This window comes from Passer domesticus, chromosome 1 (genome assembly GCF_036417665.1).
Source record: "Passer domesticus isolate bPasDom1 chromosome 1, bPasDom1.hap1, whole genome shotgun sequence".
In the NCBI taxonomy this organism is placed as follows: Eukaryota; Metazoa; Chordata; class Aves; order Passeriformes; family Passeridae; genus Passer; species Passer domesticus.
In genome coordinates this window covers 129,629,106-129,641,110 of record NC_087474.1, presented here as the reverse complement: position 1 = coordinate 129,641,110, position 12,005 = coordinate 129,629,106, and the positions used below count along the sequence as shown (strand labels likewise).

The 12,005-nt window shown below is 35.6% G+C and overlaps 1 protein-coding gene across 9 annotated transcripts in view; it reads left to right on the top strand.

Moving 5' to 3' along the window:
* The window catches only part of STAU2 (staufen double-stranded RNA binding protein 2), a 169,196-nt gene that overhangs the window by 59,950 nt on the left and 97,241 nt on the right, over positions 1-12,005 (top strand). For all 9 annotated transcript variants that reach the window (XR_010347730.1, XM_064389317.1, XM_064389301.1 and 6 more), the window contains 4 exons: positions 1,232-1,444; positions 3,830-3,967; positions 7,166-7,297; positions 11,295-11,355. Coding sequence is in view for 8 of the 9 variants with exons in the window: in XM_064389317.1 (XP_064245387.1) it covers positions 1,232-1,444; positions 3,830-3,967; positions 7,166-7,297; positions 11,295-11,355 (544 nt within the window). In the remaining variant the exon portion in view is untranslated. The remainder of the gene's footprint in view (positions 1-1,231; positions 1,445-3,829; positions 3,968-7,165; positions 7,298-11,294; positions 11,356-12,005) is intronic.

Here is a 12,005-nt window from a genome sequence, read left to right as displayed (position 1 = left end):
TTCAACAAATGGTTTGATGTAATTCCATCAAATGAAAAATAAATTTATATTTATATTGATTTTGAAGATATTATAAAGAGATGCCTGTCAGATACTCTAATGTCTCCTTATATATATTGCATATAACAAAGATTAAATTAGGTATCTGCTTCCGCCCATCAAACAAAATAACTGAACCTTTTCCCAAATGAGGTCTCTTAATTCCTGGTAGACATTGTCCAGACCAGTAAATGGTGTGTGCATACATGAAGAGATGGATGGCTATCCTAGCACTTGCAGTGCTCTGATTTGGGGTGAATGCATCCTAGCATCAGCCTTCTGAAAGGAGATGTGTGTGTATGTGTATGTATGTATGTAAAAATGAAGAGAGAAAAACAACTAAAGGAAGGTACAGCATTCAGAACTTAATTTCTTTCCATATTACTATAACTTGTTCCAGTGAAGTACTTCAAATGGGTTTTTACTGTTGTATGTACTAAATGTGTTTGGAAGGGAATGAATAAATGAATTTTTTTTTTCAGAAATGATTGGCTTTTGTGTGAGTTATGCTGGCTCTTCTGGTAATTGTTTGCAGTACTGTTGGGGTGGACAGCTGAGAATCAAGGAGGCAAGAATATGTGAGCCTTTCAAATGGGATATTGCTCTGAGCTGTGTGCTCTGGCAAGGCAAGAGTTGAGAGCAGGCATCCAGCCTGCACCTATTGAGACTGAAGTTTGGGACTACATCCCATAGTTTAATGGGATAAAACATCCATAAACATCCAATGGTTTAATGAGAATAGAAAATATTACAAACAGGTTGAGGTAATGCCAAATTAATACAGTTTTGAATATGTCTTGTATAAAGAAATAGTCAAAGCCTGGTAGACCTTCATGGATTTAATTCCTTTAATATGTGAAGCACCTTGCAAAGAAAAAAAATCTATCAGACTTTATTTAAATATGTATAATTGTTGTATATAGTGTTAGTCTATACATCTTTAAAAATGTAGGTCTACTCTTATTTTTTGTGAAACACTGAATATGGTGGTTAGATTTGCTTTGTCCAACTAGTAATTTTCTGTCCTCAAATCTTGTACTGTCATTAATACTTGTCCAAGTTCTATGAAAACCAACGTAATGCCTTCAGTTAGCAAGAAAACTGGACTAGTAATAAGTTCATTGCAGAGATAACAAACATTAGGTTATCTTCTTGTAGGGTGCTTTGACTCAATGTTACTCTCTCTTAAAAGGTGATTAAAGAAAGTGGACCTCCTCACATGAAGAGCTTTGTTACACGAGTTACAGTAGGAGAATTCACTGCAGAAGGAGAAGGCAACAGTAAGAAACTCTCAAAGAAACGTGCTGCAATGGCTGTACTACAAGAACTTAAGAAACTTCCTCCTCTTCCTGTGATTGAAAAGCCAAAACTTTACTTTAAAAAGCGTCCAAAAACAATATTGAAGGTATGTGTCCACCTTTGACACAATTAAGAATGTTTGCTCAGAAAGTAACAGTCAGATTTAAAATCAATAAAGGCTTATCTGTAATTTTCTGTCAATATTGTTACAGTTGCTTGTTACTGTCAATATTGTTACTTGTTTTCCTGTGCTAATATGCCTGGGCTTTTTTTAAATCCTGAGAATGCTGTGGGATTCTCAAACAAAATGGCTTGTAAACAGCTCACATCACTGAGACCTTCAAGGGTTTGGTTCAGGTCAGTGGAGGATCAAGCCCTCCAAACAGCTCTGTCCAGCCATGTGAAGTTTTAGAAACATGTCCCCAGAGAATCCTTTCTAGCGTATCTAGTGGTTCTCTCCCTGGGCTCTCTCCCCTCCCCAGTTTTAAAAGGGAGAGAGATACATGAAAAAGTAAATTAATGGGGTGCTACTTTAGTGCTTCAGTACTTTGCTAGAAGTTTGGCCAGAAATCTGTACACTCAGGATACAAAGTGCAGAGTTCTGAAAAAGCAGCCACCAGAAAACAACTTTAAAATAAGCAAATACTTAGGAGAGTGCAAAACTGGATTTGGAAAATGTAAAAAAGACTTAATTGTCACCTTCCTCTTTTCATTTTTCTTCAATATAGAAAAAGTGATTTTTCAGGAAAACCTAGATTAATTAGATACCTGTCTCCTATTAAAATCCTGGAGATCTAAGTCTCAGAAACTTATGTGAAAAAGTGGGCAGGAAAATGATTTAATGGAAAACCATCAGCATTAATGCAGCTTTAAAGCTGGCAGATTGGAAAAGTCTTTTGGCTTTGGCTTTCACCAAACATCTTGGAAAGTTTTTCTCAAGAAAGATGCTAAGGGTATAATAACAAAAAGATTTCTTATATTACCATATACCATTTGCCATTACGAACTTAAATTTAATTATATACAGTTGGCCTTGTTAGAAAGGGATATTATTTGTCAAAATAAGCTGAATATGTAGATGTTTGGTTTTGGTTTTTTTTGAATATCCAAACTTCTGAAATGCTTTCAATGTGCCCATTTCTTTCAATTTAACTTGCACATGTTTGTGCATCAAAAAAGTGGCAACAAAAACTTCTTTTTATTTGCATATATATTTATGAGGCTGTATCTTATGGCCTGCTCTTTATTTAGCTTGCTCTGCATTTTGTCTCTGCCTGGCTTCTTGCCCACACAGCTGCCCTTGTGTATGACATTGTCTTAGCTCTTTCACCTACATCTTCTCTAACTACTTCAGCATTTACACTATGTAGGATTTGCTGCACAGCTTTCTAAATATAATATCCCTCTCTGGTCTTTGCCTTCAGTTGCTGATCATTTCTTCAGTTTCCTGAACACTTGTTTGTTATTTGAGAAGCTCAAGCAAGCATGAGTGCTCATCTTCTCTTAGCCTGAAAATGGCTTCATAAAAGGGAAATAGCTTCATAACATAATAACAATTTTACATTTTTAAGTGCATTCTTTATGTTATCCTATATGAATCAGTTAAGTATGACTTCAGATAAATTTTTTTGGGTCTTAATTTCTTCTTAAAATCTACCAACAAATATTTTCGTAGCTATGTGCTTTGAAAGAGCATTTGCTGTGAGCAATAATTCATTAAAAGAATTTCAGAGCTAAAGCGTTTTCCAGGGCTGTAGTTTTTCACCTGTCTGTGTAATCTTGGACAGACCACTGTCAGTCCTTTTGTTTCCCTGGCATGAGATCAGTTCCCCCACCAACCATACTTTTAGACATGTTATTGTGAGGATTATTGCCTGTTAAGCATTTGAAATACTTTATGGGTAATTCACCATAAGCAACAATTCTACAGTAAATTCATACAACACATAGAGTAAACCCACTGCACCTTTAGTTGCAAGTTGCACTGTAGGATGGAAGGTCTGGAGTGCTGAGAAGGAAAGCAGGAAGGCTGAAAGAGGAACCACCCTTATGTATGGCAAATAGTTTTTGTCCCTGTGTAAATCCCATCTCTTCTCAGTGTAGTGCATGTTCCAGCATTGTGGCAAGCTGTTTTAAGGGCCTAGGGGGAGGGGTCCTAGAAACAGGGCAATAAGATATAACTGACTAATGTATCTGCTAATTTTCATCCATCCTTATGAGGACCACCATGGTTAGGAGAGGGTTTTTGTAGTTTGCAGATACAAGGTGTGCACACTACCTGCAGCAATGGCAGACAATTTCTTTCCACAGCTTTGAGCCTGAGGATTCTTATCTTTTGTCTCATGATCAGAAAATGGAAAGTAAGTGACTTCTTCTCTCAAAGGGAGTATTAGAAAAGAGAGAAGAATCCTAGTAAATGTTTATTGAAGCAGTGTAGTTGTTATAGGGATATATACTGAAATAATGGTTCTTTCCTTTAAACCTGGTTTAGACTGGACCAGAATATGGTCAAGGAATGAATCCCATCAGTCGTTTGGCTCAGATCCAACAGGCCAAAAAGGAGAAGGAGCCAGAGTATGTTCTTCTTTCAGAGAGAGGAATGCCTCGCCGTCGAGAATTTGTTATGCAGGTATCGTTTGTGTCATGTTAGAGATAATGGCCTTGCCAAGTGTTTTGTTCAAACTCAAGCAATATGGTGGCAAAATATGAAGTGGAACTCCTTCTGCTTGGCTTTTTGCCTTGTTGTCAGATATACAGGAAAAGTATGAAATACATACTATTTATATGTACTATACAGAAAGCTCGTCTAAACTTACTTCTTTCTCTTAGTGAAACAAATGGCAGTTGAATTATGTGACCTCTAGATGCTTTTCATGTGTTTTGCATTATTTTATACTCTTATTTTTATTTCACTTGATTGTTATTGTCTTTATTCCTGATGGTTCGTGATTTATTTACTTGTCTTTTTGGAAAAAAAATAAAATTGGGCTGATGTTGATCCAAGAAATCCAGTAATACCTAGTATTCTGAAATATGGGTATTAATATCTCCATATTACCAGGCATTTTTGTTTTTAAAAATAGTGTTGTGAATTTTTTCAGATTTCCAATTTCTTTGTGATTTTGTTATCTATAAAATACAACAAAAAGAGCCAACCACATGTTTTAGACTGTCCTCTGACTGGACCTAATACTGAAACAGTAGATCATTAAAATTCCTTTCAAATGCAAATTAAGAACATGCACAAAAATTTGGCATAACTGTGATATTTTGTTAGACAGCACAACAGCAGGTTGAGAAAGATTAGAATCAGGAAAGGATTCTGTATTCTTGTGTTTTCACTCAAGGGTAATTTTGTGCCGGAACAAGTCGCAATGGCATACCTCAGCATGTTTTGACTTGTTGTCTACCAACCACACCAAAATGTCACTTCTGATCACAAGCGAAATTTATGATGTCCCAGCACCTCCTTCTCCAGAAAATTAGTTATGTTTTCAATTCAATCTCTTAAGTTCCTCCTTCATGTCTATGAAGATAAGATAGTGATCTTAATTTTCTTGGGCCTAAGTGGTCTTTCTTCATGATTTATTATTTTTCTCTCCGAAGGAAAAGAAAGTATTGTGTTCTTTTGTTGCAGAATCTTTTTTTTTAATATAAACTTGAATTTCTAACATTTTATGAGACCTGAAAGTATTTGAAAAAGAGTGATCCTGTCACAGAAGATCTCATTTCCCATGCTTAGACCCCCATGGGACTGTCCACAGTTGGTAGTTGCTGTGTGAGGCTTCAGCAGAACAGTGTAACACAGCCCACTATTAGAAAGATGGGCTGGAATTTTAGTTTTCTGTTGGGGGAGTGTCAATAATGGCAAAGTCTTTGGTTTCTATAAAAAAGGAATCTTAAACACAGTGAATATGTAGAAGATTCCTGTATCTAAGAAGGTTTGTGAAAGAGTTAAAGAAACTCCACAGAGCCGTTGCTTTGTTACAAATACTTTTAAACTCAATTTTCACCCTTTTGTAATATCTTCACACTAAAATTATTCTGCTATTTATTCCACCTTCAGGAAGTCTCAGTGGATTCATTATGACATGCAGAAAACCTTATCAGAATAAAATACCTTTGTATAAACTACTTAAACCATGTTTTCATTTAATTTAATTGAATGTGGAAGTAAAATATCCAGAGATAATATGTTCATTTTTATCTGTCACACAAAGAGCAAGTTTAGATGTGATGAAATGGATCCAATTACTTGTCCTGGCTACTAGATAAACAGAAGAAAACCTCTGATGACATTAGTTGGTGTTCTGTTCCCAAAGTTAATTTCAGAAAGCTCTTTCTCTTTGTAGTCAGGCCTTTAATCCTTGATAGAGGTTATAATAATAGCTAAACCAGTTTTACAGGTCTGAGAAATAGCAACACACTGATTTATTGTGAGCTATGTTATAAATTATCTTTTTGTCTTGTCCCAATAAAGTCCCTCCATTTTATTGCATATAAACTTGTAGCAGATTGGCTATTTTCTAATTGTTGTTGTGAACTGCACAGAAGATAAGGTTTATATTTCAAGATTATTAATATTTTTGGCTTAGGTAAACAAATCTTTTTGCTTAATGATGTATACATATGTAATTTGAACGGGTATTAATGATTATTATTTATTTACATCCTCTTCTTAATATTTGGAATTAAGAGTATTTGAGTAAAGAAGAGTTTAAACATTTAGGAAAATACATGTATGATAAATTAAGGAAAGTGAAGAATTGCTGAATGACATAAACTACTAAATATAATTTATTCTTTATTTGTATGCCTTTTTTAACATTTTTTAAAGCTCCTTCCAAACTGTTTCTGGTCTTTCACCTCTGGAGTTTTAGTTTTTTGTTATTCAAATCACCTTGATGATTTTATTATTTTTATTTGATTTTTATTTCCTTTTTTTTGACATGGTTTTGAAACTGTGCAGTATTTTGAGACACAAATTTGGAAATAGAAGGGATTAATGGACTGAGCAGAATACACTCATCAAAGAGCTATGAATGAATAGCAGAGAGAGTGCTCATGTCACAAACCAGACACATACAGCTCCAAGAGTTTTAAGAATGGTACCAAAGCCAAGGATTAAGTTGGTGCCACACATTTTGTGGATATCCATTGCCTACAGTTTGCTTATTTTAATTTCTCCTAGTGTTATGAAAGGCATCTTGTTCATCAGAAACCCTTTGTACTGTACAGACCACAGTTGCACTGAGGAGCTTTCTTTCCAAGGACTGTTTGGATCAAAGCTTGTCAGGTGTAAGGAGTTCCAGCCCCTGTGTTCCTTGCAGTGCAACAAAGTGGGAGGAAGGCAAATATGGTTTTCATCCTCCTTTAGAAGCCACTCTCGTTAAATCTCAAGTCTGTTTGTCTCTCCATTGCTCTGCACACTATCCTGATGATGCTGGGGGCTGCTGCAGGCAACACTCCTTCCTACAAGAAAAAGGAAGTACTGACCCTGGGGCAATTCCAGTCTTAACAGGGTGGGGGAGAGGTTCATGAGGGACAATGCGGGGGACACAGAGGCTGATGGAAGAGAGAGGCAGCTGTGTGTGCACTGAGATGCACAAAAATGTAGCTCTTGGGTATGAGTTTGTTGATCTGAAAAATCTAAACAAGCCCTTCTAAGTGAATACTGTGGTCCCCTTTTCCAATGCTGTAGCTTTTTCAAGATTGCATCTTCATCAAAAGATGATAATAAGCTGTTGATAAATCTGCAAAAGTGTTATATGATGATATTAAGGAGTCTTGCATTTATCATGATTATGATCAATATTTTCTTTTTAAGGTAAAAGTAGGCAACGACATTACTACTGGAACAGGCCCAAACAAGAAAATAGCTAAAAGAAATGCAGCAGAAGCAATGTTGCTACAGCTGGGATACAAAGCCTCTACTCCTCTTCAAGACCAGACAGAAAAGGTGAGAACCAATTGTTGTGATGCCCACAATTTACCCTTGTCTAGGTTTTTAAGCTGTATCAGCTAATCAGTAAAACTGGAAGCTTAAGTTTGTGCACACCCTGTTTTAGGGAGGTGCTTGTCGCAGATTAGCCTTTGTTTAGCTACAGCTCTACAGTTTCCCTTAGTATTAAGTGCAGCCTCTGCTCCTGTGAGAGTAATTAGGAACAGAAACAGAGTTCCATAGAATAGTGTGTGTCCAAAAGTGTACATGTGATCCATGCACCTATTTCTGCTTATGAATCAGGATGAATGTACCTCTTGCTTTTATTCCATTTTGGGCATTCATGAGAGCCCAAAGGAACAGAAGGAACAGAAAGGAACAACATTAGTAACTTTCATATATGAAGTAGTAGTCAATGTTTATCTTCCCATTGCATGTGCACTAAAAGCATTACAGGAAAATAATGGCCTTTTCACATTTGATGACTGATAAAGAAAATGTGTGTCACTTTTTTTTTTTTAATGAAGAAGGAATTGCGTTTTAAATTCATATGTGTTGCAAGTATGTATTTCCATGTTAGCTGTCTGTAAATTAGCACTCCTCCATGTCTTGAATTTATTGATTAGGGGTTTTGTAACCAAAATTGGCTGTTAAAGTTTTGCCTTTTGTTTTCTCAAAAGATACCTGGTAAGGTATTTGACTAAGCTGTGGACTCTAAACAGCTTCTGTCATATATAGGCTCACTGCATGTATATATTTTGATAATTGCTTATATGTTTACTATGGCTGCACTAGATAGCCAACAGAGTGTTCTGTTGGGCTTTTCTAGGACTACATAATAAATCTGAATATAGTATATATGTACACATCTATGTATATGTAAATATGGAGACATTCTGTTCTATATGTTCTGTATTCCTAACCAGGAAAAAGAAATACTGTACTGGTTATTTGGCCCCACCTTCTTCTATTTCACTGTCGTTTGAGAGTAGCAGCAATATGTGTGCTGTTCACACTCACCTTTACTATGTTCTCCACTATATGTCGTAGTCACAGACAAGTGTGAAATACTCTAAACAGAGTCGTTGGAAGCTGGATGATGTTCCTAGTGAGAACACACTGTGCAGACATGGCCATTTAAAAAAACCTTCTGACTGAGTCAAATGATAATTCATTTTCACCAGAATGTTGAGACATTTCTGCTATAGAATATACTCTCTCTGTATAAAACTATCAACTTTTTCTTCACTGCCAATTTTGCCAAATGGCGTTAATAAAAAACAAGTCAAAACAGAAAAATCAATTTTTTTATTCTAATATGAAAACATAGGTTTTCATTCTTGGACTTTAAATTGGCTGAACTAATTTTATTCAGTATTTTTCAGAGATAGAGCCTGAAAAACATCAGCCTGCAACATAGTTTCTTTGGAGAGATCTACATAGTGGAAACTTGTAGTTACATTGAAATTCTTACCAAAAAATTGAGTGGCTAAAAAGGGATACTGTTGCTTTGTTTCCCTACATTTATTAAACTATTGCTTACAAGTGCATTGTCTTTAGAAAATCAGGCTTAATTGCATACTTGCAGATGTCAACATTTTAGGATTGGTGGACTAGTGTACAATGGCCTAATATTATTCTGAATACAATGAACAGACATTACTGGATCCAGAAAAAGTGAAGTACTCAACTGTTATGTACTGTCAGTATCATAACAAAATTGTTACAAATTTTTAAAGCTTTGTTGGGGTTTAAGGACATTAAATATCTAGAGCATCTGGTTTTATCTTCTGTATATATGTCTGGACATATTTGGAGATGCACAAGTTAGATTGTGTAGCTGGAGGAATTTTAACTCAAACTAAACTGTGGTGGAGAAGTGGGAAAATAGCCCTTAGATCTCTATCAATTTGAGCACTGCAAAATTCCTTGCAGATAAATTGCACAATAAAGATGTACCATTAGAAGATACTTGTTTCACTGTTTGAATTCAAAATGGGTCCCAGTGTAGATTAGCTGATGTAGCAGGTTGGCATCTAAATAGATCATTTTCACCTGTATATTTTTAAAGATTTTTAAAAAGGCACTTATTATTTCCCCTGTGCCCCTTTTGCTCAAGTCCTTCCATTCCATTCCTCCTCCCTTAAAAAAACTAATCAAAACCAAATTAATTGGGTTTTTTTCCTTAACCCTGGTACATAAAATGTGACTGTATTTATTGTTTTAATGGAGACCTAAGAACATTATAAGAGCAATGTATTGTGCTGATGGCAGCACAAGTAAACCAGGCAATGTAAAAAAGTAAAGGCTCTGCTCTTTTCTGGGTTAAACTGATTCCTGAAAGAAATCAGTAATGGTTGTGCAGAGCCTTGAGGAGAGCAGTCTGGAGGTGTGCTGGGAGACATTTTGCAGTTGTCAGAATTTCAGCTGTATGGATGAGAATGAAGAGTTGTAGTAATTTTTTCATGTTTCCACCTTTCTGTTTCTTCTTGCCACTCGTATTCTCTTTAGAGAGAAGAAAACCAAGGTAGATTGCATTCATGTGAGCCAGCAGTACTAAGGAACATTTACTTATACAGGAATTGTTGTTAAATTCCCTGTCATGATCAAGTTGATAAACAATAAAAAAAGAGAAGAATGAGGAAAGTTGGAAATCTTCTCTTATTGTAACAGTGTGCTTGTGCTGGCATCATGTTACACATGGTCAGATGGACTCCTGACAAAACCACGCTGTTGTTAACAGCAGTAAATACAAACATATTTATAGATTTCATATTGCTTATTCATATGAAGAACTGTTGTCACCCATATTTTCAAATATACATATTACCTACTTTATAATATGAATAAAACAAGTTATATAAAATTAAAGTGTATGGATGTAGGTGACCAGTTTGAAAGGTGACTGTAATGCCTGTCCTCCTTTTCCATCCAATATCTCCCTTTTTCACTACACATTGACAAGGCTCTTTGGGATGTACATGATGATGCAAAGCAGGGAAACAAATATTGAAATACCTGCTTTCCATAGTGTGCTCTCTTATCCTCTTTTCCAAGTAAAATGTATCATCTAGTGGTGTGTATTATGACATGGTAGTAATCTAAACAGCCTTAATGCAACCTCTGAGATGCAGAGGCAGATTTCAGCTGGTTGATTTTCCTTCTCACCTCTTTCACCTTCCAACCCCATCTTCAAGAGCAAATGATTACAACTGTGTTCTGGCGTATAGTCTGCTTTGCTGTGAGGGTTTTTTTGCATAGAAAATCCCAGTGAAATCTGAAAAGGATCATTCATGTCACATTCATAGAGCTGGTTGTTGATAGCTCCTAAGTAATGAGGAAGCTCTGACTTTTTTATCCAGTTTTATGCATAAAGCTAGAACATTGCCATCTTATGTACTGTGTAAACCTCAGTAGTGGCTTCATTTTGAACCTCTGCATTAATTTTTCCCCTTTTCCATGTCAGAGTATTAAACATAGTAAAATTAATTTGAAGAAAATTAGCTTCCTCAAAAATATATTAAAATAATTGAAAATTGCAATAATTTTTACTTCCACTTCAGTGACTAAATTGATTTCTAACAAGTAAATATTTTTAAATTACACCCGAAGTACTTCATAGTGTTTACACATTCCTTCATAGGCGGTAATTAGGATCTTCTTGTTTTAGAATGTAATTTCTCTGTTGACTGTTTATGTTTTCAGTTGAGGGCTGCTTAAAACATTTAATTTTATTTAAGTCTGATTTGGTAACATATTGAGTTGAACCTAATCCTTGGGGAAACATTTATATTTCAGTGTTAGGCAATAGTTGTTAATGTTTACTCATGAAGGGTACGTTACTCAAATAACCTATCTTAGGCAAAAATTAAGATGAGTTAGCAAAATTCTGTGAACAGATGTGGCAGTCTCAACTCATCCTTTTTATTATATTTCAACTAAATTTATAAACAGGAATGTTCTGTTTAGGGAGCAGTTTGCTCTTTACTTACTTATCTTTTTCTACCTGTTTCAGCTTGGAGAAAACAAAAGTTGGAATGGCCAAAATGTTGGGTTTCCTGAGCCAACAAGTAATAGTAAGTATTGCTTTCTAAATTTATATTGATACTTATTTCTCTTTGTCTCTGTATGATTTGGATTATCCAAGACAATTGAAATGCTTTTTGTAAATATTTTAGGGGGTTTGTTGCAATTAGATGAATTAACCCCTGAGTGTCCTTTGTGGGAGTGTAGGTATGAACAAGTGCAGAAACAAGGACATTTTTATCTACTCACTGAATCATTGAATCCTTCAGTTTGGAAGGGATTTTAGGAAGTCACCTAAACTGCTTGTTCAAAGCACAGTCAGTGCAGAGTTAAGTTTGCTTATGACTTTTTAACAGCTCTCCAGCGATGAAGGTTCCATAGCTTCTCTGGGCAGCCTGTTCCAATGCTTAACTGTCTTCACATTGGTTTTTTTTTTCCTTTTATATCCTTGTCAGAACATCTCCTGTTTGTTTATGACTGTCATCTCCTATTCTTCTGCTGTATACCTCAGTAATGTACCTGGCTTCATCTTTTATGACATCCTCTTCTTAGATATTGGAAGGCTACTATTGGGTCCAACAGATTTCCATTATCTAGGAATTTATCTACCTAGACTCTAAAATCACAGCTTAGAGACAAGGATGCTGTAGGAAACATGATGCCAAAATCCTTGCTAAAGCCAAGGGAAATGACATCCACT